The 25,063-nt window shown below is 49.3% G+C and overlaps 10 protein-coding genes across 10 annotated transcripts; 6 read left to right on the top strand and 4 right to left on the bottom strand.

Annotated features, from left to right (window-relative positions):
* Positions 1 to 691: 691 nt before the first annotated feature.
* N7519_002453 (uncharacterized protein) lies at positions 692 to 886 on the bottom strand (the record flags this gene model as incomplete). Its single annotated transcript, XM_057289231.1, has 1 exon — positions 692 to 886. The coding sequence occupies one exon, from the start codon at positions 884 to 886 to the stop codon at positions 692 to 694; it is 195 nt and encodes a 64-aa protein (XP_057150433.1).
* A 1,353-nt stretch (positions 887 to 2,239) lies between these two features.
* N7519_002452 (putative regulatory protein Ral2) lies at positions 2,240 to 4,914 on the top strand (the record flags this gene model as incomplete). The annotated part of the gene is made up of 2 exons (XM_057289230.1): positions 2,240 to 2,747; positions 2,774 to 4,914. 2 exons carry the CDS (start codon positions 2,240 to 2,242, stop codon positions 4,912 to 4,914), a joined length of 2,649 nt encoding a protein of 882 aa, XP_057150432.1.
* Positions 4,915 to 5,377: 463 nt separating this feature from the next.
* On the bottom strand, positions 5,378 to 5,812 carry N7519_002451 (uncharacterized protein; the record flags this gene model as incomplete). The annotated part of the gene is made up of 3 exons (XM_057289229.1): positions 5,378 to 5,430; positions 5,504 to 5,568; positions 5,667 to 5,812. 3 exons carry the CDS (start codon positions 5,810 to 5,812, stop codon positions 5,378 to 5,380), a joined length of 264 nt encoding a protein of 87 aa, XP_057150431.1.
* A 422-nt stretch (positions 5,813 to 6,234) lies between these two features.
* Positions 6,235 to 6,746, bottom strand: N7519_002450 (HNH endonuclease signature motif containing protein; the record flags this gene model as incomplete). Its single annotated transcript, XM_057289228.1, has 3 exons — positions 6,235 to 6,360; positions 6,416 to 6,583; positions 6,639 to 6,746. The coding sequence occupies 3 exons, from the start codon at positions 6,744 to 6,746 to the stop codon at positions 6,235 to 6,237; spliced, it is 402 nt and encodes a 133-aa protein (XP_057150430.1).
* A 1,204-nt stretch (positions 6,747 to 7,950) lies between these two features.
* On the bottom strand, positions 7,951 to 9,873 carry N7519_002449 (putative GPI-anchored cell surface glycoprotein; the record flags this gene model as incomplete). The annotated part of the gene is made up of 1 exon (XM_057289227.1): positions 7,951 to 9,873. One exon carries the CDS (start codon positions 9,871 to 9,873, stop codon positions 7,951 to 7,953), a length of 1,923 nt encoding a protein of 640 aa, XP_057150429.1.
* Positions 9,874 to 10,403: 530 nt separating this feature from the next.
* Positions 10,404 to 11,433, top strand: N7519_002448 (putative oligosaccharyltransferase subunit ribophorin II; the record flags this gene model as incomplete). Its single annotated transcript, XM_057289226.1, has 4 exons — positions 10,404 to 10,549; positions 10,604 to 10,802; positions 10,857 to 11,141; positions 11,194 to 11,433. The coding sequence occupies 4 exons, from the start codon at positions 10,404 to 10,406 to the stop codon at positions 11,431 to 11,433; spliced, it is 870 nt and encodes a 289-aa protein (XP_057150428.1).
* Positions 11,434 to 12,192: 759 nt separating this feature from the next.
* On the top strand, positions 12,193 to 12,917 carry N7519_002447 (uncharacterized protein; the record flags this gene model as incomplete). The annotated part of the gene is made up of 2 exons (XM_057289225.1): positions 12,193 to 12,445; positions 12,532 to 12,917. The coding sequence occupies 2 exons, from the start codon at positions 12,193 to 12,195 to the stop codon at positions 12,915 to 12,917; spliced, it is 639 nt and encodes a 212-aa protein (XP_057150427.1).
* A 1,361-nt stretch (positions 12,918 to 14,278) lies between these two features.
* Positions 14,279 to 15,064, top strand: N7519_002446 (FMN-binding negative transcriptional regulator; the record flags this gene model as incomplete). The annotated part of the gene is made up of 1 exon (XM_057289224.1): positions 14,279 to 15,064. The coding sequence occupies one exon, from the start codon at positions 14,279 to 14,281 to the stop codon at positions 15,062 to 15,064; it is 786 nt and encodes a 261-aa protein (XP_057150426.1).
* A 1,441-nt stretch (positions 15,065 to 16,505) lies between these two features.
* N7519_002445 (uncharacterized protein) lies at positions 16,506 to 19,246 on the top strand (the record flags this gene model as incomplete). The annotated part of the gene is made up of 6 exons (XM_057289223.1): positions 16,506 to 16,759; positions 16,846 to 17,079; positions 17,256 to 18,198; positions 18,248 to 18,300; positions 18,365 to 18,816; positions 18,891 to 19,246. 6 exons carry the CDS (start codon positions 16,506 to 16,508, stop codon positions 19,244 to 19,246), a joined length of 2,292 nt encoding a protein of 763 aa, XP_057150425.1.
* A 3,044-nt stretch (positions 19,247 to 22,290) lies between these two features.
* On the top strand, positions 22,291 to 23,436 carry N7519_002444 (putative short chain dehydrogenase; the record flags this gene model as incomplete). Its single annotated transcript, XM_057289222.1, has 3 exons — positions 22,291 to 22,503; positions 22,597 to 22,932; positions 23,125 to 23,436. The coding sequence occupies 3 exons, from the start codon at positions 22,291 to 22,293 to the stop codon at positions 23,434 to 23,436; spliced, it is 861 nt and encodes a 286-aa protein (XP_057150424.1).
* Between the last annotated feature and the right edge of the window lie 1,627 nt (positions 23,437 to 25,063).

Below are 25,063 nucleotides of genomic sequence, written 5' to 3'. Positions count from 1 at the left end.
CAGTTGACACGTTTGGGCAATTTGTAATTGTCCGTTTGAAGCATGTATACCTCAAGCTTCCAATTGAATCAAGTCGACAAAATCGTCCGCGCTTATGCGGTCGTAGCCTTCTTGGTGGTCTTCTGCGGTAGTCTTTTTATATCTTCTTTTGGTGGCCTTTTCCGCCACCTGGTTATATAGACATTTTGTCTCTCTTCTCAGTTTGTTGAGTAGGAGGTCTACGACCTCATCTTCTTTCTTTGCGCTCTGGTCTATTTAATTGCTCGTCAGCCTATGTAGATATATGTGATTGCAATGCTGCGTAGGCAGACGAAGACGGCTTGCAACAGGGTGCCTGGGCTGCATCGACCGATGACGGCTGCTTGCGACTCGCTTCCATTGGGCAACGGAGAGACCAGGAGGTTGCGAGAGTAAAAGACAGACGCAGGGATCTACATACAGTGCGCATTTCCCCCTCCATTTCCGGAGCATCCCACTGGTTAGATCCGGGAATATAGCAAGTCCACCGAGTTGTGCTCGTCGCCCTGGCTTACCAGGCGACATGGACCCTCTTGCCCACCGGTGCTTATGTTCAGGTACAGGCACACTGTGGCCGGTTGCCACAGCCCATATAAGCTGCGCCTTGTTCTCCATTGTTGTCCGATTTTAAATCGATATGCCCGGCCTTCTGCTGGGACTGGTCCTTGCGGCCCTAGTCCCGGGCCTTTATGTCATCCAATTTGAACTGGCGTAGCAGCACTACGCCACTCTTCGAGAGGCCAGCAAAAAGCCCCGTTCTCTTCTCGACTCGGGCAGGATAAAGTGAAAGAACATGCATCGTGGCAAACTTCTTTCGCTCGAAAGCTGTTTTCACATCCTTGCGGTATGCAGGGATGTAGAGCTTCATGGGGGAAATCAACCGGCTTTTTCTCACAGAAGGCACCGATATTCGAGGCAATTCTCTCACGGGTGGCTGTCTTTGAAGCCGTTCTAGCGTACCTCGAATGACGCGGACCACATAACAACGATCAGCCGGGGTTTCATTCTCGGTCATTGGGACTTCATCTTCCCAACCATTATCCGAGTCTTCATCTGCTTTGGTTGAGCAGATCCTCCGCCAAAGTTTTGGGCGGCACGTTCAGCGCATGGGCCTTTCGAAGGTCAAAACACTGAGTCTTCCTCAGACTCTTCTGGGCTGATCTAATTGATCCGGGACTCAGACCTCTGAGGGGAATTCCTCGTCTCTGCCAGAGGTCCATCTCCATCAGAGGTTTCGTCGTCGGCAAAACGGTCACCTTCGGAGAAGGGATGATTTTTTCCAACGACGGATTCACTATCGGATATGTAGACTCAGGAGACAGATTCTTTTGAGCACGCGGTATGATTGTGGAGTATAATGAAATGGGAGGAAAGGAGGGGGGGGAAATGACGAACTCGCGAATTTGGAAGGCACGAAAGTCGTGCGCCTTCCAATCCAGTTCTGCAACTTCACCACATTTCCCTTTTCCCTGCCCCCCCCCTTCTCTCTCTGTGTGTGCGCTAAGTCTGATCAGATTGCCTCAATGCCATCCTTGGAAGATACTCCCCAAGACTGGCTGATAATATCCTTCGAATTCCATAGTATAAGACATAACTTTTGGGGAACAAAAGGTGCACAAGTAGGTACATATTTACAGCCAGAGATCTGAAAAGAAAAAGATAACTAGAGCAACTTCATCGAGATTAGCCCAAACTCTTATGTTCTATATTGAAGCGCATTTCTTTAAGTGGTTCGAATTGCAGAATCCACTTTTAAAAGGATAGGCAAGAATTTTCACAAGAGATATCGGATTTAATGCTCTTTTGAAGTACATATGTTGTATAGTAGTAGTATGGAGGGGCCACATGTGTTAAAAGGGGAAAAGCGGTAAACATTTTGTGCCGATCTCCCAACTCGATGGCTGACACTTCGGATCAGGGCTGTGCGCTCATCCAAGATACGATCGGCAGTAGTCTGCACCGTCCAGTTTTTGTTCATCAATCTCTCCATTGTGAAACCTGGCGTCAAAGTTGCGGCGTCGCGGGGATTCCGGCTCCCCACAATCCACCCTTTCAAGCCGTATCGGACACGATCAGCGCCGGCAATATTCTCCGAGAATAACGCATTCGAGATAAAAACGGATCATCGCATGCAAGCCATACTGGGTGGACTGAAACAGGGGGTCAACTGCCATCCGCACGATTATCTCCGTTGAAAGCGGACAGGAATCCGCCCACCATGATGTCGCGAAGTCAGTCGAGTCTGGGGTATATGGATTCAGGGAGAGAGGATTCTGCGTCGGGAGGCTCCCCGTCACTAAACCAGCAGTCTACCTCCGGGCCTATCAATCTCTCTGGCCTGGTGTGCAATGTGCGGCGAACGACCGGCAAGGAACCCCGTCCTCTCGTCGGTGCCACTACGACTATACTGGGGGATAAGCTATACGTGTTCGGAGGCCGGATCCTCTCGCGCAGCCGCCCTCAACTCACCTCCGACCTTTATGAACTGGACTTAATTCGGCGACATTGGACCAAAGTCGAGCCCGCTGGAGATGTTCCACCTCCGCGGTACTTCCACAGTGTATGTGCTTTAGGGGATAACAAGTTGGTTTGCTATGGAGGCATGTCACCCGCACCGAGTACGCCCAAAGACCCCGAGAACCCCGCGGAACCGCAATCGCAGTCACAATCGGAAGTTGTGGTTATGTCGGATATTCACATCTTCGATGTACCATCGCGAGCGTGGACTCGTGTTGCTGCCCATGAATCTCCTCAGGGCGATATGCACACTGTGCTACGATACTGCCGTCGAGCGCTTGCTTCACATCTGCCAGTGCACCACTATCCGCCATCCACAATAACCCCGAATCCTCCACCCATCAAGGCACACTTGGCGTGGATATTGATGGCTTCGGAGGTGCGGAGATGGTAGTGGTTGGAGGCCAGGATAGTTCCAATCACTATATCGAACAAATCAGTGTTTTTAACCTGCGAAGTCTCAAGTGGACCAACACTAGCCCCCTGGGAAGGAGCTGCGGCGCTTATCGCAGTGTCGTAGCTCCTCTGGTGGGCATGCATGTGTCCGAAATTGGATCCTCAGCTCCAGATCGCGATCAACACGAGCCGATTCAAGATAGCACTGAATCGCCAGGTTGCCCTATGCTTATATATTCCAACTACAACTTCCTTGATGTAAAGCTGGAGTTGCAGGTGCGCCTGCCGGACGGACGCCTTGTCGAACGACCGATGCAGAGCCAAGCGTCCCCTCCGGGACTGCGTTTCCCCAACGGTGGCATTATCAACGGCCACTTCGTTGTTAGCGGCACGTACCTGACCTCCTCAAAGCAAGAATATGCGCTGTGGGCTCTCGACCTGAAGACATTGACTTGGGGCCGTATTGATGCTGGAGGATCGGTATTTGGACAGGGTAGCTGGAACCGAGGAGTCCTTTGGCCTCGCCGTAATTCTTTTGTGATCCTTGGACACCGGAAACGAAGCCTTGTCGATGATTACAACCACCGGCGAATCAACTTCTCGCACGTCTGCCTGGTCGAGCTGGAAGCATTCGGACTCTACAACAATCCTTGCCGCACTTCTCCAACCTCGGGATATAAGTCTTATAGCTCCTCTTCTGTTCCAGCATCCCTGCAGAAGAAGCTAGTGCAGTTGACATCAGGTGGGCGGCCATTGTCTGCCTCATCCGATGAGCTAGGCAAGCTCGCACAATCTTTGCCAGAGATGGCCGACATGGAGTTGCAGGCTGTGGGGGGTGAGCGTATCTCGGTCAATTCCCGCGTATTGACTCGGCGCTGGGGTCCTTACTTTATCCAACTCCTCCGCGAATCGTCGGAAGGAGGCATTGCAGATGTCGCAACTCTTCGTCCGGCCCAGATACACCCGAGCCGCAACTCGAGTATTACCATCACTCCCTCGATAGGCTCCGATGCGACAACTCTTGTCAACCAGTCCGTGCCTTCAAAATCTCTGCTTGAGAATCTCGAAGCTCCGTCTGCTCACAGCCTCGCCCCAACCTCCCGACCGCGTGTGCTGTACCTCCCCCATACTATTTTGACTCTTCAGGTACTGGTTCAGTACCTCTACACCTCAGCCCTTCCACCTGCAGGCAACTCACTTTGCACACCACAAATTCTCTGCTCGCTTCTACAGCTTGCACGTCCGTACCAGATTGACGGACTATTAGAGGCCACCGTCGAAAGACTCCATCAAGTCCTCGATGGGCGCAACGCCGCAGCTGTATTCAACGCAGCTGCCATGGCTGCCGGGGGTGGTCGCGGTACTGGATTCAATGGTGGACCAGGAGGTACACTCGAGGCTCTGAACGGAGCTTATACCAGCCACAACGGCACTGCGCCCACAATTGGCGAGAACGGCAACTCCCAACACGGTGCGCTCACGTCAGACTCGTCCGACACAGAGCACGGTGGTGCCTCCGCATCAGCCGCAAGCAGCACGGGCGATCTCACCAACTTCGCTCGAGGTATTCCATCTCTCCGCATCGACACCAGTGTCTCCCAGCATTCGCGCCAGCGCAGCGCCCACCGCGACCGCGAAGATTCTATTAGCAACCCAAGCACAGCGACATCCGCGTCCAGTGCCAGTTTCAGCCAGTCCGACTCTGAATGGGTCAGCGGCGATGAAGGCCGCTCACAGTCCCGGTCTACCCATCACCGTCGTGACACAGATGCCGAGCTGCGCCGCCCCCAACGTGAGCTCTGGACCGGCGATCTCAGTAGTGTTATCGGTCTCCAGAAGCGTGGCCTGCGTGGTCTCATGGAGGGCCGTCGCATGCGCGAGCGTAGTGCGAAGCCTGCCAGCACTGGCAGTAACTCGATATCCATGCCGCCGTCGGCTGGCTCAGGCGATCAACACGCTCCTTTCCAAGGCGTTGCCAGTTGATGGTTGCCTTATATATGATCTCTTCTGCCTTATCACTTCGTTTTTTTTTTAGACGATCTCTTTCAGATACCGTATTTGGGTTATACATATTTCTTTTCTTCTTGCTATTCACACAGCAGGCTGGCAATGTGGGGAGGATTTAGGGCAGGGCTTCCAATATTTGGAATGATGTGGATGTTGTACCTTTCTTCTGTTTATGTTATTTAGGCTGGGTAGGTTGTTCTCGCCTACACAGCCATGGATATATACTGAGACTCCGGGTGGAGTTCTACGATGAATGCAATGAAACGCATTAAACCTGGTATTTGTTATCCTTTGGTTTCCTTAAGAGACTGCTTTGGGTAGAGAAGAGAAGACATTCTTTTGGGACTCCTTATGTACAGTTGTAAAGCCTCTCAAACACCATTCTGGTTTAAAATACATAGAATCCCGCTTTAAGAAGAATCAAACAAATATAAGCAGATTAATCCTTCTGCACCTGGTCTCCAAGCCGCTTGGGACTTTTGCCACCATAGACTAAAGGGAAGTAGATTAGTATACATGTAGTATCAAACAGAGGTTGAGATTGCCTGGGCATTAAAGAACTCACGTCGCTCATAAAGAATCCACGATGTGTACATTACAATTGGAAGTCCGACAATAGTCGATGTCCATCTAGAAACACAGAGGATTAGATTTCTCATTGCTGCCATACATCATTCGCCAAACAAAAGCAAAAGGTAGACCCAAGGATAGAGGGATATGACGCTTACCTCCGTGCAGCAGCCTTGTACTCCTTCGTCTTCCGGATATCATCCACCCCCTTGGGGAGACGAGGAGCGGGTTGTTGGACTGGACGTGGAGGCCGGGTTTTGGGGTCCACAGATCGGTATCTGTGCTGGTCTTTGAGGGCTGACATTATTCTTGACTTTGGTTAGATAGATTTGAGTATAGGGGAAATTGTTAGGGTGTATTTACATTGTTTGTTGGTGTTTTGGAGGGTGTGAATTCTGTGAGGGAAGATTTGGGGAGGTGTCGACGCCTGAGGCATAACTCTATGCCGGTGATGTTATGGAACCATATAGTAGTTCAATGAACATGAATACGATATATTTGTTCAATATATTGTTTTAGTTTGTTGAAGAACGCATGGGATTATCCTCTAATATAGTCCCATAGCCCGGCAGACAAAAACTTGTCAACGTCAGATTTTCCGTCTTCCCTTAAAGCATGGGACCCCGGGCCTTGCTTTAGATCCTCCCATTCGCGCATGAATTTCTCGACTGCCTCTCCCATTCCTGATGCGTGAAAAATCTTGGCCATAACACAATGGCAATGGAGTCAGACGGGGTCCGGAAGTGAAATATTATCTGGCGCAGCGTTCGTGAATGTGACCTTGTCTGGAATCGTTCCGGCGGTGGCTGGTGGCTTTCTGAAAGTAAGAATATTATACTCGTTTGCTTTATCCTGATGGTAAATATTTGTTAGTGAAGTAGAGTAACGGATTCTTATTATGACTTACTGTGGCCTCAAATGCCAGTTGAAAGGTGCCGAACCAAGCATGCAGGTCTGTGATAAGTGTCATTCCGTTTGCAGGGTCATTGATTGACTCGGAATGTATCGTGTTTCGTAGAGCAGGAAAGCTTTCATAGAGAAGTGTCCAGGCACTAGCACGCTTTGTCTGCACTGTCTAGTATATGTTAGTGAATATAAGCCTTTGTACTCCGAATAGGAAGGGTACATACTGAGATTTTCCGGCTGGCATATGAGTACGGAATAATGTGTGCGCCTTCAGTTTGGGCGATTAGGATGTCGTCGGAAAGCTTGGCTTCTTCCCAATGTTGCCAATTCATAAACGAGGAGACGACACAGCAATGATTGTCGCGCCTTAAAAGGATTTGGGAAAATTCTTTCAAACGTCCTTGGGGTTCAGTTAGGGTACTCGCCACTGCACTATGATGTGCTGGTTTTGTCTCTGCGGAGTCAACCCTAGAACTGTATCGTGTGCTTGTTTTCACTGCCCGGAGTAATTGATTAGTATGCCGGTGCCTTGAAGGGCTTCATAGTAGACTTACTAGGTGCTGCTAGATAACAGCATACATTCCAGAAATGCGCCCAAAGTAACTCATCAGAATTTGCCCTGAGAATAAGCCTTGCATGGTGATCACGGCCCCCTGGGGGAAGCCACTCAAGTAGTGCACGGAGAGATTGCTTCAGAATATTTTCACTCGATCGTTTATCCTCACCAATCAAAACATAACGATCAATCCTTGCTTCAGCGTTAGCTCTCGTAATCTCCCATGCGGTCGTATCCTGAATATTAGTGCTAAGCGGAGACAATTTCGATGAAGCACTGCCTTTTCGAGGCTTGGATGATTTTGATGGAGTGCCGTGTTTTTGAGATTTCGATCGAGGCGATGACTTTGGTGACGGTGCTTTGCGCCTGGGACCCATTTTGTGATGCGAAGTGTAGAATAGCCAGTGGTGTTGGCGTGTTCTTTAGGTTTTGTTGACTATATTCGAACTATCAGAGTGATGCAATATCCTACCCAGGTAGGTTTAGTAACTAGAGTTACTTCCAAAAGTGGAAAAAGTGTACATCATATCACAATTATCACCAGTATGGAGTGTCCCTATGACCACACAAAGTAAGTCGGACATAAGCCAATAGTGAGCGGAAAGTAAATCAGTTTTGTGGCCAAACTGAGCGCAAACTGAGCGAGATATGATGCTATCCGTGCGACATCTCAGGTTTACAAGGGCTAGCTTTTACCAACATAGACATGTAGACTACGATGGTAAAAGATTGTGGAATGAAGCAATACTAGAGGACGATGACAAAGTCAACTGAAAAGTCTCACAATTCACCATGGTGAACTCCATGGTATGCTCCCGCGGTGCTAATCATACATGCTTTGAACGCCCGCTGGTAATCATACAAAAAAAAAGAAAGAAAACAAAACAAAACAAAACAAAAACAAGAAAAGAAACTGAATATTGATAGTTGCCCGGCCGTAGCCGGGCAAGAAGCCACATCATTTTGCCCTCACTGGGGCCTCACATGCCCCGGCGACGGCGGCGCTTGTTGGTCGGTGCGGAGGACGGCGCACGTGAGAGGGCGGGGGAGGAAGGGGACTGCACGGCGGGGCCTTTCTTGGAAGCAGAAGCTCCAGCCCCGGAGGCCTCAGTCTTGGGCGCCGGCTTCAAGGTCAACCGAAGCCGCTGCACCTTAGGTTTGTCACCTTCGGTGGCAGCGGGAGCGACGGCGGCAGCCGGACCCGAAGACTGGACCTGGGTCGCAGTAGTCGGAGGAGAGGTAGGGGAGGTGAGAGAGGTAGGGGAGGGGACAGTGGGAGCGGGTGCGGTCTGACGACGGCGACGCTGTGACTTGCGTGCGCCGATCTCCGCAGTAGGAGTGGCGGGGGTGGCTGCAGCGGGCTCACCGACGGCATCTGCGGCCGCAGTCTGACGGCGCTTCCGGGCACGGGGCTTCTTGGTTGCAGGGGCTGGCACAGGGGTCCGAGCCAGAGCCCTGGCCTTTTCCTCCTCCACGTTCTCAGCAACGAACGGGACCGTTGCCTCAACTGGGAGATTACGGTCTCCCATGAGTGGAGCGAAGCTGTGAGCTGCATCGGCCTCGGCTTGTTGGGTGGTTCTGGCGCGCACCGGGGGGAAAGGAAGACCCTCGCAGCCGTAAGTATGAGCCGGATAGTAGGGGTGACATTTCTCGGGAATCAGAGCAACCTCTTCGCCGCTGGAGTTGACGTAGCCAGTCTGAATCCAGCCGTCGCTGCCGACTTTGGTGTCAAACTGCTTTTTATAGCTCAAAATGCTTGAGCGGTCGGTGATGCCGTTGGTGATCTCGTCGGTGGCTCCATTGGTGATTGCGGCGGGAGGAGTAGCAGGCATAGGAGCAGTGGGTGTGGAAGGAGAAGGAGAACAAGCAATAACAGGCGCCGGCACATCTTGGTCCATCAAATCAACATCCATATCAACATCAGTCGGCGTGGTGGCCATGGTGGTGGGCATGTCGACCCCATATTTCTCTTCGTCTTGGCGTCGGAAGTATTCACTTCGCTGCTGTTCCAAGAACACGGGGAAATTGAAAGGAACAGTAAAGTCAGGGCTTAGGGCCTGCATAGACAAATCATACAGCTTCTGGCCAGCCACCTTCGCATCAATATCGAAACCGATCAAAACAGCATTCTTCCGCATGTTCAAGTTACTCATTCTCTTTGACTTTCTAGTTTTTCTCATTGGTTGCTTCGAAACGTTGTTCTTTGCAACTTTTGTTGCCACAGAGGGAGCAGGAGCAGCAGGGGCAGCAGGAGGAGGAGTTTCCACGGTCGGAGTGGACACCGTCGTATTCTTGCGGCGAGATTTTTTCTTAGTCGATTCAAAAGATTCAAGGGCCCTCATGGTGGGTTTGCGAACACGAGATGAGTTCCGCATGTCGGAGGCACTGGTAGGGCTCGAGGCACCTTCACCTGTTCCTTCGGATTCGAAACTGCCCATGTACTGGTCAAACGTCCAGCTGCTGGTGCCAGTGCTCTCTGGAAAGTCGATGTCTGATACTTCTTTCTTGGGTGTTTCAAGTGCAGCTGTCCTTCTTGTCCGTCGACTGCCCTGGTTGGTGGCCGGGGCTTCTAGGGCTGGAGTGTAAACGGTTGAAAGACGTGACGGACGAGACTGGAACGCTCGCCGACGTGAAGATGGTGTTTCAGGGGAAGTTCCACGTGAACTTGTACTTGAGACAGGTGGATTACTTGGGACAGGTGGATTTGGAGTGTAAAAACGAATGTTGATAGGACTGTCTTTGGGGGAGGCGGATGTATGGTTCAACGTTTTGGCGGGTTGGACGTTCTCATTTGTACTTTTTGACGGGGGTGGTACTCGGGGCGAGCGCCGAGAAGGTGTCAATGTAGGCGCTTTACTGATGCGCGCAGGCATCGACTTACGCTGGCCCTTCTTGGGAGGCATCGTGAATTAAAGCTAAATGGCCCGGAATTTGTCAGTATAATCTATTCATGCAAATACAACGGGCGGTAAATAGAGCAACGGAACTGTACAATGAAAGACTAGATAATACCCCCCAATAACAGGCAACTAGGTTGTTGGAATAAGAATATATGGGGGTCATCAGGTGAAGAGCAGGGTCGACGTCAGAAGACCGCAGGGCACGGAAGGGGAGGTGTTGGGAATTAGGGCCCGACGTATAGGCGCAGCACTCACGGAATCAGAGGTACAACCATCCGCAGTTATTTTCTAAGAGGTTCATAAATAAGCTCGTAAGGACTAGGTGGACGTTGGAGTTGTATTGTGGCAGACAAGGCGAAATAAAGTGATGGAAGATGTTGAGGTCAAGCAGAAAAGAAATTAGGGCTACGGTTGATCGGCGCTTATCGGCTTCACTTGTCCGCCTTATTCTGCAACTCCCCCATCCTCCATCTCCCCGAGCTCTCTACAACTGTTTTCTGTTTCAGTTTTCTTTTAGTTTTTTTTTTTCCACAATGCATCTGTGGCAGGCCACCGTTCCATTCTGCCTATTGGCTGCCGCTGCTTTGCCTGGCGCCGCTGCCACAGCTTGGGGCTTTACTGATGCCACCGTGGCCGTTCAACCAAAAGGTGCCGGTGTCAATGGAGGTTTCAAGGAACAGTATGCATTTCGACTCAAAAAGAGGTACTGAAACTAATTAATGTATTCAAATAGACTTGCTGCTTCGAAGCCCCTCTCCAAGCCTATCTCCCTTTTCGGTGCCGATACCCTACGCGTCACCTTGACAGCTCAGGAAGACAGCTCTCCAAAGCGGCCAGACCAGGCTTTCCTTTTGCTCAAGGATGCCCAGACTGGCTTGGATATTTCTTACCCTTTTAATGTCAAGGATAATGGCAAGTCAAGAGTCGAATTGGTATGCAAGCACTGAAAACGACTTTCTGCGGCGCCGCTAACGCATCCCCTCCAGAGCCAGAAAGACCTGCCGATTCAATTCCTTTCCCTGTCCGGTCCAGTTGATGCGCATGTTGTCATTGGCGGGTTCGGAAGCTCTGATGCCTACGACAACTCTGTATTCAAGCTATCGATTGATCGCAACCCCGAAGAGGCCGTGCCGACCGTCGAAACTGAGCGATATGGCAAGAAGCCCGAGATCCACCATATCTTCAAGGATTCTGCGTCTAGCCCGCCGATTGTCATCACCTTGGCATTTGTCGCCATGGTCGGCGCTGCTATTCCCGCTCTTGCTGGCTTGGTAAGTCAATTTCATTACTGTGCCGACGACGTTGCTGATAGATCGTCTCTAGTGGCTCTTCCTCGGCGCCAACATCAACCACCTACCCTCCGCATTCAAGTCCGCCCCTCTCTCACATGCCACCTTCCTCGGATCGTTGATCGCATTTGAGGGGATCTTCTTCCTCTACTATACCTCGTGGAACTTGTTCCAGATCCTCCCGGCAATGGCCGTTGTCGGTGCGATCGCATTTGTCAGTGGTAGCCGTGCGCTGGGTGAAGTGCAAGGTCGGCGCCTTGCTGGTCTCCGGTAAAATCCCGGAACATACGTAAATTTATCTGCCGTGGTCCTGGCTGTCCTCTTACGGTGCTCCCAAACTGCCGTATGGTCTTAGGTCCCGGTGGTATTGTATCTTAACTGCAACGGTACCCAGTATGTTTTTGCAAAATAACACCTTCTCTGCTGAAATTCCACGGAAGTCTTCCTGATCTTCAAACGCGATCACCTCCCTACAAATTGTCTGTATTACTTGTTGGCTTGGAGCTCCCAGATACGCAGCCGCGCCAACTTACGCTCATCGTCAACACCATTTGAGACTACCTGGTATTTTTAGATATTATTGGACTAGCATGTCCTGCTGTACTTTGGATACTCCCAAGAAAGCTGTTTGTTGCTATTTACTTCTTGACGTCACAATGTAGGGCAGGTTGATTGCTTACCGCTTTCTTTACCGCCTACTGCTTAACTATATAGTTAGTTAGTTATCCATGGATGCAAGCCTGTCTCAAGAATCAGGCCAGTATATGCACAGAGGACTTACTATATAGTATCGTGGAGAATTTTTAGAACCTTTAATTCTCTTGATATGTTACAAAAAGATTAGTTAGTATCGCTCGTATAGGTGGGTTTATAGATGAGTCAAGAAGTCTTGCTTGACTGTTCTGCTGGCAAAAGACCGACCCGGACGTCCAGGCCGTAATGCCAAGGCGACTTCGGGACCTCCGCTCAAAGCTCCGCAAAAAGCTGCAACGCCTTACACCAACACTTCCGATTTCATAGCTCATCGTTCTCAATGGGTTCCGCTGCTTCAAAGCCCGCTAAGTCAGCGGCTGGTGCAGCCGCACGGCGCCAATACCCTAAGCAGCCGGCTCCTCCACCGAGGGGTCCGCGCAAAGCTCCGAAAGAAACCAAAGCAGCGTCTGCACCTACGCCTACTCCTGCACCCAAGCCCAAGGCTGGTCCCTCGCCTCCTCGAACACCTGCATCTCCCTCTCAGGGCCCAACATACCACTCAAAGGAGAAAGCATCCGGGGTGAAGTCTGATGGTATGTACTCGTCAGCGATTATTTCAAGTCTTTTCCATGCAACAAATGCAAGACCACCAAAGAAACACTAACTAATGACTATATAGCCATTGACATGGACGGCCGAGATCCCGACTTCGCCGCCTCTCTCCGGTCAATAGGGCCCGTCGATCCATCACCTACATTCTCAAACTCAAGCACTTTCAACCGCCCCGGCTCAATGCAAACTGTCTTTCCACAAGCCTCCAACCCGGCACTACTAGTTGTCACTGCTCGACAACGTCTCACAGAGGCTGCGGACAAAGAAGCTGAGCACTTCGGTCATGCGGGTCACCCGGGGAGATCGTTCCTAGATGCCCTGACGATTCAGCAGGTATTGACGATGCGGGATAAGCAGGGCATGCGTCGTGGGGATATCGAACGGTTCCTCGGGTTGAAGAAAGGAGTATTGGAGCGGTTAGGGAAGGATGAGATTGTGTCGCGTATTACATGATCTTCGTCCTCCAGGTGAGCTCTTTGTTGTTTAGCGGTTTTTCCCCCCAAAATATCACTCGGTGTCTTTGGTGTATTTCGGATTACTCGTTGGCGTCATTCTTCCTGGCCTTATACACACTTTGTATAGTATCTTGTTTCAATCATCCCTACTCATGATAATATCAGATTCTTTAGTTAGAGTCATTAAAATTCTCCTTTGACCTATTCAGCTTAAAAGAAGGGTACCTAGGGTAAAAGTCATCCCGAGACCTATTAAAAATCCTTGTCAAACAATTGCCAGGATGATTCTCGGATGTTAGACCACAGCGCTTATAATTGACCATAAGTCAACCAGCTGCCGGAAGTTGCTATCTCAGGCGCCAGTCTAAGCCATGAAGGAAATGCTAGGGGTACTATCACCGCCGGTCATTGCCTAATTCAATCTCCCTAAGAGGCGAGGCTCTTCTGGCGTTGACGGAAAGGTGATCACCCAGGGGAAGTCCTGGGAACTGCTGCTAGTTGGCTTTACGGGAGGAAGTCCGGCACCAGGTGTTGTTTCCAGTCAATTTCGCGACCATTGTCAATCTTCTAGACAAAACCAAGCTATACATTCATGACCGGTGCCCAACATAGACAAATAGCATGTGGCTATATCATTCCAACAAAAAGTTAGTTTGGACAGACTCTTAACTTCCTCACATATTGAGCTTGTCGGATTTCATAGTCTAGAACTCGGCTTTCTCGACTCTTAAGTCTCTCATGTTGCACCATGCCCCTCGACGTCTCCGTGCCCATCTCTCCATAAATCCGTTTGGAATAGATGAGCGCGAGATGCTCGTGGGCCTTAACGTGCGATCATCTGGAGCCTATCAAATGCCAACACCACATTCCGGTCTTTGGCAAATATGGCAGAACATTTGTATGCTGCTGCTTGAGTTGTGACTGGCGATGCTTCTGATACGTCTCGTCGTGTTCCGTTGCGGGGTTAACTTGGTGCTCTAAGTTGCGCAGTTCACTCTGATGTGTTCACATGAATTCAGTCTGTAAATAGAATGTGTTCCAATGTTGCGACTATAGATCGAAATTATATCTACAACTGACCGAAACAGTAAAGATTTTGAGTTTGGAACCTTAAGTCGAGAAGAGTGGGTCCAGGTGTGCTATTTCGGCGCCGACTACCAATCACACAGCACAAAGACCTGATGACAGCCCTGTCCTGGTGGAGGGCGAAGTGGGATGCGATCTAAATCACGCCCTATGCTATGACAGATAGATGAACTCCCCATACTTATAATGCTCTCGTTTCTCTTTTGTACGTACTTTGAAAACGATTGAACTTCTTTTCCTCCCAGTCCTCTCTCCTTGAAAGTCACGGCTACAATGTATCTCCGCGCCGTCCACGCCGAGGGACAACTCCCCGTCCTTCAGCAGTTCGTCCGCGACAACCCACTTGGCATCCTGACAACGGCGATAAAATCCCCAATCTACTCATTTATCCAATCAAGTCACATCCCCTTCGTCCTCGATGTACCTCCCTCGACCGAGAGCGATGACACAATCCCACCCGGCATCCTGCGCGGCCACATGGCCAAGCAAAACCCACAAGCCAAAGCACTGATGGAAGCCCTCGCTGAGCAAAATGCAGCAGGGAATAACAAGCTCGAGCTCACGGATGAAGTCCTTATCCTCTTCAACGGCCCACACCACCACTATGTGACACCCAAATTCTACACAGAAACCAAACCGGCATCCGGCAAGGTCGTCCCGACATGGAACTACTCCGCCGTGCAGGCGTATGGCAAGATTAGTGTGTACTGCAACTCCAAGGCGGAGGAAACGGGTGCATTTTTGCAGAAACAGATCCAAGATCTGTCGCAGCAGTCTGAGACAGGCATTATGGGGTATACTGGGGGTGATAAGAAGAGCGCGTGGAATGTCTCAGATGCACCGGTCAATTACGTGGAGCTTTTGAAGAAGAATATTATTGGTATTGAGATTCGGGTTGAGCGGTTGCAGGGGAAGTTTAAGATGAGTCAGGAGATGGGCGAGGGGGATCGGGAGGGGGTTGTGCAGGGGTTTGAGGGGTTGGGAACGGAGGTTGGGAAGGGCATTGCTGATTGTGTTAGGGAGCGTGCTGCCTTGAAGGATCAGCAGAAGTCGGCGTAATTGGATTTATGAGAGAAGATCCGTATATATTCTGGTTGCCGTTGCACATACACCCGACGTGATGCGATTATGAGGGATGAGAAATGCATGGTTGATATAGAACTTTACGGAAATGCGTATTTCAAGAAACATGCATAGATGGTATAGAACCTTTCCAGAAATGTTGTCGAAGTTTTCACCCGTACTTTGTAGACTAGCATGGTTTTGGATCTGTAGGTAGATACGTTTCACTTTTAGCTTTTTAATGTCTTTACCTGAGTATTCCACCTGGTCTTAGCGTCTAAACACTTTGTTATATTTGATTCATAAGGTGGGCCAGGTGTCACTAATCAATACGATGTAGTATTCGTATTGATTAAGCCGAATGAGAAGATCACACATGTCAAGATCAACATCCGAGTCGCCATATTAAAGATACAGGTGTGACGTACAGGTCTCCTGCAAGTCTCCAATCAGTCCCTTGCAAGGTCTACTGCCAAGCATATTTAGGCAAAGGCCTGTGCACTTCTCCAACCACACCCCTGGATTATTCTGGTCAAACTGTATATTGGGCATATGAATATTATAGATGTATTGCGGCAACGTCCACGCTTAGATCTCAGAGACACGGGATCTCCGAGATCCAAAGGATCATCGTGTATAATAATAGAAGGGGCAATGTACATCAGTGGAAGTGGGGGCGAAACGGGAAACCGGCGCAAATCTGAACATTTTCCCCGGACTTTATGCAGAAGTGCTCAGGTAAACAGCCATTTTTCATAAAAGAGTAACATCGGAAGCTTATAACCTTCCGAGACCGAAACGAACTACAACATTGGTGTGAGATGGGTCCATGGTTCGATTCAATTGGACCAATTTAGGGAATATGTTATTGTATTGTATTGTACTGTATTATTACCTAGGGTCTCCCGAGGCCGGTTTCACCCAAGGGGCCAATCACTTTGGGATAGTTCAATGCAGGGTCCACTGAGTAGTGGCTGCACAAACTTGGACAAACATGGGGGCGTAATAACCCTACTGCCTCGATGTGTCTCATCAGGCCCACTTAGGCATTTCGCGATAGTATTAGCGGATGAGATGATGGTATTTTAATAAGGGAAAAGTGGTTCTGGCGACGTAATGTAGAGAAAAAAAGAAGAGAAAAACAGAAGAGAAAAAACAGAAGAGAAACCAAGCATGTGGAGTACTTTAGAGCCTCTTAGTTTAGTCGCGTGCACAATTTCCTATCGCCTAATTGGTCTTGTTCTTCTATTTCGTGATATCTAAGAATAACCCTTGGACCCTTTTCCATCTTCCCTTTCCTCCCGTCTCTTCTCTCTTGTTTCAAGTTGTTGTTGCCTTGTCTCTCGTTTACCATTTCGACATTCCTCAATTCCAACCTCCAACCTCCGCCTCCCTTGCCAACTGCGCGATTCCACTGCACAAATGAAATGATTCCAACATGTCCATCTTCGCCCTCTTACCACCTTTGCCGCCGTTCCTTTTCTCTACACTCGTCGTGAGCGGCCTCGCCTCCAAGGCATTACATATAGCGCTACATATTCGGTCCTTACCGTTCCTCTACTTTGTCCTTTATTCACCCACTCTTATTCTACGAGATGTTTTGGTCATCATATTCGTGCGGGTCTTGTTACGCTTCCATGCGCCAGATAGTCGATGGCAATGGCTCTCGACCGGGTTGGGAGGGGCACTGTCGTATGTTTACCCCCGAATACCGAATACGGAAATGGAGGACAAGGAGAAATTTGCGCAACATAAGTTAGTACTAACGCCATTACTAGCCTGATCACATGGGGTGCTTCCTCCATCCAGTTCGGATTCTTTATACAGACCGGTGCCGAGGTCGCCTGGGCAGCTGGCGGTAGCTTCTTGAGCGATCCGGCGGCCATGAAAATTCTTCTCAGCGGTATATCGACTGTATCCGCTGCTGCCACCGTCTTCGGACTGATTGCGTGGTTGCTTCATTCACATTTGTACAACATCACTGGTCTTGCCTTGCAGGCAATCCGAGACCTGTGCGTAGGGGGATACAAAGCCCGCTATACATTGATATCCGCCCCCAGCAAATCCTGCATGGCCTCGATAGATCTCAGGACTTTCCGTCGCATTATTCCCGCAGTTGCTATCTGCGTGTCGCTCATTTTCTTGGAACTAACTAGACCCGCTATACCATATGACCATCTATCCGGAGCTCTGCCGCTGACGCTGCTCGATGCGTTCCAGAAAAAGACGGCGACGGTGGAGGGATGCCGCGAGCCCGCCCGGCCATTCCCTTGTTGGTCACGGATGATAATGGGATCTCCCGTCCTCAGTTCCAACCGGATTCGTCGCTTGTGGAACAATGGTCACGAGCTACATGGCTCCCCGAAAACCCACCCCCAGGATTCAGCCGCTGGGATCTAAGCCCGAGCGATCGCGCAGAGAAGGACAATCATTATTCTTTTGTTTGTCCCGGTGACGAGGGCGCATTCTACAATCCAAAGAATGACCCGCTAATGGTCACGAATCTGGGCGGCGAAATTTATGAGCCCCTACAAAAGGCTTTCAAAGAGCACTCCGTTGAGGTCAACCATGTAGTGCTGTTAACGCTAGAAAGCGGCCGCAAGGAACTTTTCCCCACACAGCAAGGCACCCCCTTGTTCGATGGTCTTCTCGCGTCTCATAAGAAGGAGAACATTGACGAGGCAATCGATCGTCTGGTCAACATGACCCCGGTCGCTCAACAGTTGACCGGCGAATACGCAACCGATAGCAAGGGGAACAAGCTCGACTTGAGCTACTCTCCGTGGCTGACCCCGCCACAAGAAGGTATGGGTGGACTTAATGTCCGTGGTGCCGTGACGGGTAGCTCCTTGACGTTCAAGAGTATCTTGGGGAGTCACTGTGGTGTGAACCCTTTGCCAGTGGATCTTCTGGAGGAGTCTATGCTCGAAATTTATCAGCCATGCCTGCCACAGATTTTCGATCTGTTCAATCAAGGCAAATCGGAATCCGGGAAGCTCCCCCAGAATTCTTCTTCTGAGAGCAAATCCGCGGCTCTGCAGAACCCCTGGAAGTCTGTATTCATGCAGTCAATTACCGATGACTATGACCGCCAGGATGTGCTGAACAAAAACATGGGCTTTAAGCACAAGGTCGTCAAGAGCAATCTGGAATCCCCCCCACGCGAAACACAAAGCTCAGGGCGAAGAGATCAACTACTTCGGATATGCGGAAAATGAGATCCAACCCTACGTGTTGGACCTCTTCGAGGAGGCTGCAAACAACAAGACCCGCATGTTCCCTTTCACATGTCACTAGCACAACGCACCACCCCTGGAGTACGCCAGACGACTTCGAGAAAGAACCATACATGAGCGACCAGGGAAACATCAACCACGACCTGATGAACAACTATCTGAATGCCGCCCGGTTCGTCGATATCTGGCTGGGCGATATCCTAAACATGCTAGACCAAACAGGTATTGCCAACGAGACTCTAGTCGTTGTCGTCGGAGACCATGGCCAAGCCTTCGGCGAAGATAATAAGGACATGACTGGCACGTACGAGAATGGCCACATTAGCAACTTCCGCGTGCCTTTGGTTTTCCACCACCCGCACATGCCTCGAGTGGACATCACCGCCAACGCAACCGCCCTCTCCATCGTCCCCACCATCCTGGACCTTCTCGTGCAGTCCAACTCCCTGGACGAGCGTGACTCTGAGATCGCCTCTTCCCTCCTCCCAGAGTATCAAGGCCAGTCTCTCCTACGTCCTTTCCTTTCTTCCATGGAGGAACCACCTCACCGCCGTGACCACCACCATCCCCGCCGGATGAGCAGCCAGAACACGAGCAAGACACTCAGCTCGAAGCCCGGTCCCACCCGGAGAGCCCAGCCAAGCGTATCGTTTGGAACATGGGATTGATCAACGCTGGTGGCTCGATGCTGTCCGTCATGGCAGCCGATGTTCCCTACCGTCTCATCCTTCCCTTGAAAGATGGCTTCGAGTACACATTCACCCACCTCGGCGAAGACCCCGGTGAAACCCACCTCACCAAGGCATGGACTCTTAAGGCACTCATCGAAGAGGTTAAGCCTAAATTTGGCAAAGAGTCCGCTGACTGGCTCAAAGATGCTGAGCTAGTTGGCAAGTGGTGGGTGAGTGAACAAAAACGCATTTGGGGTTACCGTGAAGCCTAGTCATATGCTAGCTCCGCGAACCACCAAAGCAAATCAAACCAAAAACCCAAGATAAAACAGACTTTGGGTGGTTGTTCTGATTACTTTGCATTGCATTGCATTTCCTTTTCTTCGGGCTATGTGCCCCTTTTGCATCTCATGATATCTCCTACATTTGTCTTGGGACCGGCGTTAATATGGAGCTATTTGGATTTCGCCTATTTATGAGTGAATATTTGAGCTTCCTCATTTCCTTGGAGATATTTCCCCCACTGTGGCTGGACGGCCCTTTTTCTTTTATACTTCTCACGTGGAACTGCATAGGATAGGATACCTCGTGTTTATCTTTTTCTTTTCTCCAGGTTTATCCCTTGATGTTACTCAGGCCTGGGTTTCGGTGTACTTGTATGGAAACGGAATAGAACAAAACATTGTACATAGAACTGAAGGACCTTTCGGTATTTTGGGGCGACCATCTTGTTCATGCGCAATACGGTGCATTGGATGGTTGAGGATTAGCCAGGTATTTTACCTCATGTATAATCTAATCAATTGGACTTCATTCCAGTTTCCCTGGGACGGTGCTATAAGGCTGATCTCAGGAATGAATATAAAGACCAGATCGGTCATTGGTGCCGCTGGATCTGATGTTCTGGTTTGCTTTCTCCACTTGATCACGATCATCACGATCATCACGATCTACCTTACGGATGCAGATGCCTATCCTTGACATCGGCTTAACATACGGATCGACAGGCCCCGCTTGATCCACTGAGTTTATCTTGGGTACAATGTTCGCACGGCATCATATAGAGACTTGGCAGCATCTGACTCACGGACATGATCCTGGAATGCTAAGTTAAGCTTGTTTTCAATTTAACGTATCCAGGGTTTAGATAATGTTGCGTAGCATAAATTGTACCTAGCTAGTGTAGTACTAAAGCCACCCTCTATATATGTAGGGTAACTCGTGAACAGCCTAGCTATTTCTTTTCTGACTACATACACGTATAGACAATCAGATGTGTTCCCGAATTATATCTGAATGATAAATAATCAAGCTGTAGTCCCGTAGTAGTGACTTACAGTAAGAAATCCATTCATGCCGATTCCGAATGATGGGCGTATGAATTAAAAAGCGAAAGAAGAGGGGAAGAAAAAGTAGAAGTGTAGTGAATGCAATACAATGCTACACGGATCATTTTATAATACCACATACCTATGTAGGAAGGCAGAGAATAACCACCATAGTCCTCATGCTTGTCCATGTCAACCTTGGAAGGCTCGCAGTCAAAAAGATAGGGTCCGGCGGCGATTAAGAAACTCCGACTGATGAGATTATTCTTTCTTATCCAACCACTTTTTCACCGGCATAGAGTGCATATCCCACGAGCAGTTGGTGTGGGTTGGGGAACCACCGAGCCACTCGGGGCGAGCCCGAAAAGTGCACGACAGGGAGAAAAGAAGAACCGGCCAGACTAGATTCCAACAAAGGAAAAAGAGAAAAAAATGCACAGGCCATTCACAGATCTATTTCCTTTTCTTTCTGCAGTTTACTACCCGGAATCCGGATTGTGGGGGTTTCGTCAGCGAGACCCCTTCGGGCACAAATAAGCCATAGACGCCGAATCTTAGAAGTATGCAGATTGGACACCGACAGAACCGAGATGAAATCCAGGGAATCTTTTGGAATAGAGATATCACGAGATCAGAAAAGTGGAAACCTCGGAATCTCCCCCATTGAGTAAGGAGCTTGGGGAATGGAAGATTCTGCTGGTCACAAGGTGTGTGTTATGGCTGATAACGAATATTAGTGCAGGGTTATAGTCAGATAAGCTATATGGCCTTAGTCCTATTTGAGTATCAGCACAAAGTCTGGACTCTCTTGGATTTCAATGCTTTTCAATGTTTGAGTCCTATTTTTAGTTTTTAGTTCTCTGTACTTCCCCCGCATCGGGAAGAATCCGGAGTACCCAGATTTAGCTATTCGGTTTAAACACATTGTACTTTGTTTATCACTGGTAACTGGATCCTAATATAATATATGAGATCATATATTTTGAAAGTTTAGATTTAGAAAAAAAAAGTCTTCAGACCTTAGAACAGGAATTGACCAATGAATTTCTCTTCGCCCGGGCCACCACCTTGGAGCCGGGACGATTGGACAGGAACAGATATCACAGGCCAAATGTACGAATTTGATTGGTAGCGATTCAGTCATTGATCTGCAAAGAACCACCTGACCCCAGATAGTACTTTGAGGCTTGAAAGATTTCTAGAAGACCCGGCTCGAGGCTCGGCAGTTTGTGCATGTACGCGTAGTTCTCTCAAGGGGCCGGGTCACCTGGGTAGATGTGTTTTTCAAAGAAATAAAGAAAAATAATGTTGAGTGTTCAAAAATTAGAGTGGCGTTGGCGTTCCCCGGGTTCCCAGTCCCCAGACGGGTTTCCCGAAATGAGAAATCCGGCCATCCCTTAGGTTCCGAACGGCCACACTATCGTCAATGAAACTATCGTGGATTTCATCATGTCTGGTGACCGGTACTCCTGTTGGATAAGCTATCCCTGAATTCATAGTTATTCACTCAATATTATGGGAAAGTGGGATGAGGCAAATCTAAACAAATATCAAGTTTCTTTATTTGACAGATCAATTGATACAGTATCCTAGCACTATACTACCGTAGATAATTGTTGTATGTTGTATATGTTAATTCTGTTTGTAGGTATGCGTATACCTCGCCACAGCCGTTTGGCCTGCATTCCAGGAGGCCTGGACCCAATCTGCTCTGCAGTACCCTTGGCCCAAGTCTGGATTTCCTTTTTGGGCTGTCCTTTCTGCTCACGAGACACACTCTGGGGCGCTTTGGTCTTGGTTCGGCCTGACTTTTCCGGCCAAATATGTATTTAAGGAGAGTCGATTCTCTGGTCCATGGTTCCGCAACTGAATCATCTTCATTCTTCTTTATCTATATACGAATCAATCTGTCTCATAATCCTTGACGCCTTTATATATATTTTTTCTGTCCATTACTACTCTCGCCTAATACTAGTACACACATCGCAATGTCTGTCGCCATCGAAACTACTACTGCTCCCACTGCTCCTATGACCGCCCAGCCCGTCGTGTTGGGCCAGAAGGCCAGGATGCCCGAGTTCAGTCTCGCTGGGAAGGTGGTGTTGGTCTCAGGTGCTGCCCGGGGTCTAGGATTGACCCAGGCAGAGGCACTCCTAGAAGCCGGAGCGAAGGTATACGCACTCGACCGCCTGGAAGAGCCGGTAAGTTCCTACATCCCATGGATCTGGTTTATACAATCACCAGATCCATCCACTTCTATATTAGCATTAAACTAACAACCAATCAATCACCAGGCTCCCGAGTTTGAACAGATCCAGCAGCGCGCAATTGAGCTTGGCACCGAATTGCACTACCGTCGTATTGACGTGCGTGACACAGAACTTCTGAACAGTGTGATCGAGACCATCGCCAATGAAGAGGGCCGTATGGATGGTCTTGTTGCCGCAGCGGGTATTCAGCAGGAGACCCCAGCGCTCGAGTACTCGGCCAAGGACAGCAACACCATGTTCGAAGTCAACGTCACGGGAGTGTTCATGACCTCCCAGGCTGTGGCTAAGCAAATGATTCGCTTTGGAAACGGAGGTAGTATCGCTATGATCGCCTCTATGAGTGGTACCATTGCCAATCGCGTACGTTCCCACTCCTCCCTTTCCGTTTTACCATTTATCATTTCTACCCCATTTGGCGTTTGTGTTGTCGGCATAGACCTAGTGCCTCCGTGCCCAGACTGTCTTTATTTCTTATGGATGATTTCTCCACTTTTATGTCACATCCTGCTCTTCTAGTTGGCCTTCAGCGATCTAACATATTTTTCCCTACAGGGCCTTATTTGCCCCGCATATAACGCTAGCAAAGCTGCTGTCATCCAACTCGCCCGCAACCTCGCTGCCGAATGGGGCACCTACAACATCCGCGTCAACACCATCTCCCCTGGCTACATTGTCACCGCTATGGTTGAGAAGCTGTTTGTCGAATTCCCCGAACGCCGCAACCAGTGGCCCAAAGAGAACATGCTTGCCCGTCTCTCCCGACCGGAAGAGTACCGTGGCGCCGCTGTCTTCCTTCTCAGCGATGCTAGCAGCTTCATGACTGGAAGTGACCTGCGCATGGATGGTGGCCACGCCGCATGGTAGACTGATTACGGCTGAGATTCGATTTTGCCTTTTCAATCATTGCGCGTGACCATATTCTTTTGGTCTCTCATTGCATGGCGTTCTGCATCTTCTTCTTTTTAGTTATTGGGTGGGAATAGCGCAGCGTGGGCTTTGATTTTTGGGAATTTGATTTTGATCATTGCCCTTTGTTGGATAGCGACAATTGGCTTGGCGGGTCTTTGAATCCTATGACGACGTTAGAATACAGGTCGATCACTCAATAATAGTCATTGTAATTGTTTCAAGCGTTTCATCTCCGTTCTAGAGTTTAGCTGCATGTAAATCTTGACCCACTTTAAGTTAGATCGGGACTCGCATCTCATTGTATAATGACATATATTTATGTCATGCGTAGCCTTGCCTATATTTTATCCTTAAGAGCAGTTTCTCAACCGGCACCAAGAACCCAAATCCCAACACACCCCCCTCACCGACAAAATAACCGCGTACAGCCATCCAGTCGGAATGTACCACATACCCAAGCCGCCGGAGTTCACCACCTGACCTCTCAACAAGGCTAATCAACAAACTTAAGGTTTAATCCAAAGCAGATTGAATGTTAGGGATACACATATTGAAAGAGGATCTTGTTGCTTAATCTAGTAACCCGCAGGTCAGACAGTATCGCGTGATAGGTACGTGGCCGTTGTAATCGTCATCAGCGTAGTGCAAAATAAATACAGATGTCATTCTGAGGTCGTCTCAGCCGCCAAGAACCATGGAACCCAACCGGGGACTGACACCAAATCTGGGGAAGATGTGGGGAACTGGGACCAATCAGAGTTGGTTGAGGATATTGACTGTTTCGGAATGGACATGTTCGCTTACTGGTGGGATGCCTTAATTACCTGTTGGGCACCCAAAACAACCCGGATTTATCCTTGCGTACTTGCATCAGGTAGTCACTTGAGCTGGCACGTGTCGGTCTTCTAGGAGCAATGATGGAATATGTTGGTGTCATGATTGATTTTGTTTAATGACGACAGCGGTGAGTATTCTAAGAGGTGATTGCTTGGCCAAGTACTCCAATAGTCGAAGAAATGGTTTTATGTTGAATAGTGTGTAGACCTCGGTCTATTATTGAACGTGTATCAAGACTACGCACTATAGGTCGCAGGGCTAGGACACTCTATGACCTAAGGCAATTGCCATCTTGGCTTGGCATTCCAGGTTTGTTCTTCGGGATTTCTTTGCTGAAATATAAGACATCTTATTGGTTGTGTTGAGATGATGTGCGTAATCCTGCTGCCACTTCCACGGTTCTCTGCAAGGAACTTGGCCATGATACTTTGTACTACAGGGAATCCGGCCTGATGGAGATAACTGTATTTTCTTGTTTCCGACTACATTACAGGGGCAATAATAAGTTCTCTGCGGTCACAACAATCCTTTTCGAGCCCTGTCTGAAGGAAAATTTTAGAAAGCTTATACTGGTAGACCAGGTACCACCCAAAGGTGTACTCCATCAGACTGCCTCGCACACAAGGTCGCCGCATGTAGATCTTGCGGCAGTTTATGTTTGATATTTCCTGGCAACACCCCAAAACACTATTACCTTGTGACCCTGCGACCCTGCGACCTCCAAATCCTATCTCTAGTATTACAG

This window comes from Penicillium mononematosum, assembly GCF_028829835.1.
Source record: "Penicillium mononematosum strain IBT 11891 chromosome Unknown utg000002l:1.0-8112719.0:1.0-8118358.0, whole genome shotgun sequence".
In the NCBI taxonomy this organism is placed as follows: domain Eukaryota; kingdom Fungi; phylum Ascomycota; class Eurotiomycetes; order Eurotiales; family Aspergillaceae; genus Penicillium; species Penicillium mononematosum.
The sequence above is the reverse complement of the archived record's forward strand: the minus strand, read 5'-3'. Positions and strand labels throughout refer to the sequence as shown.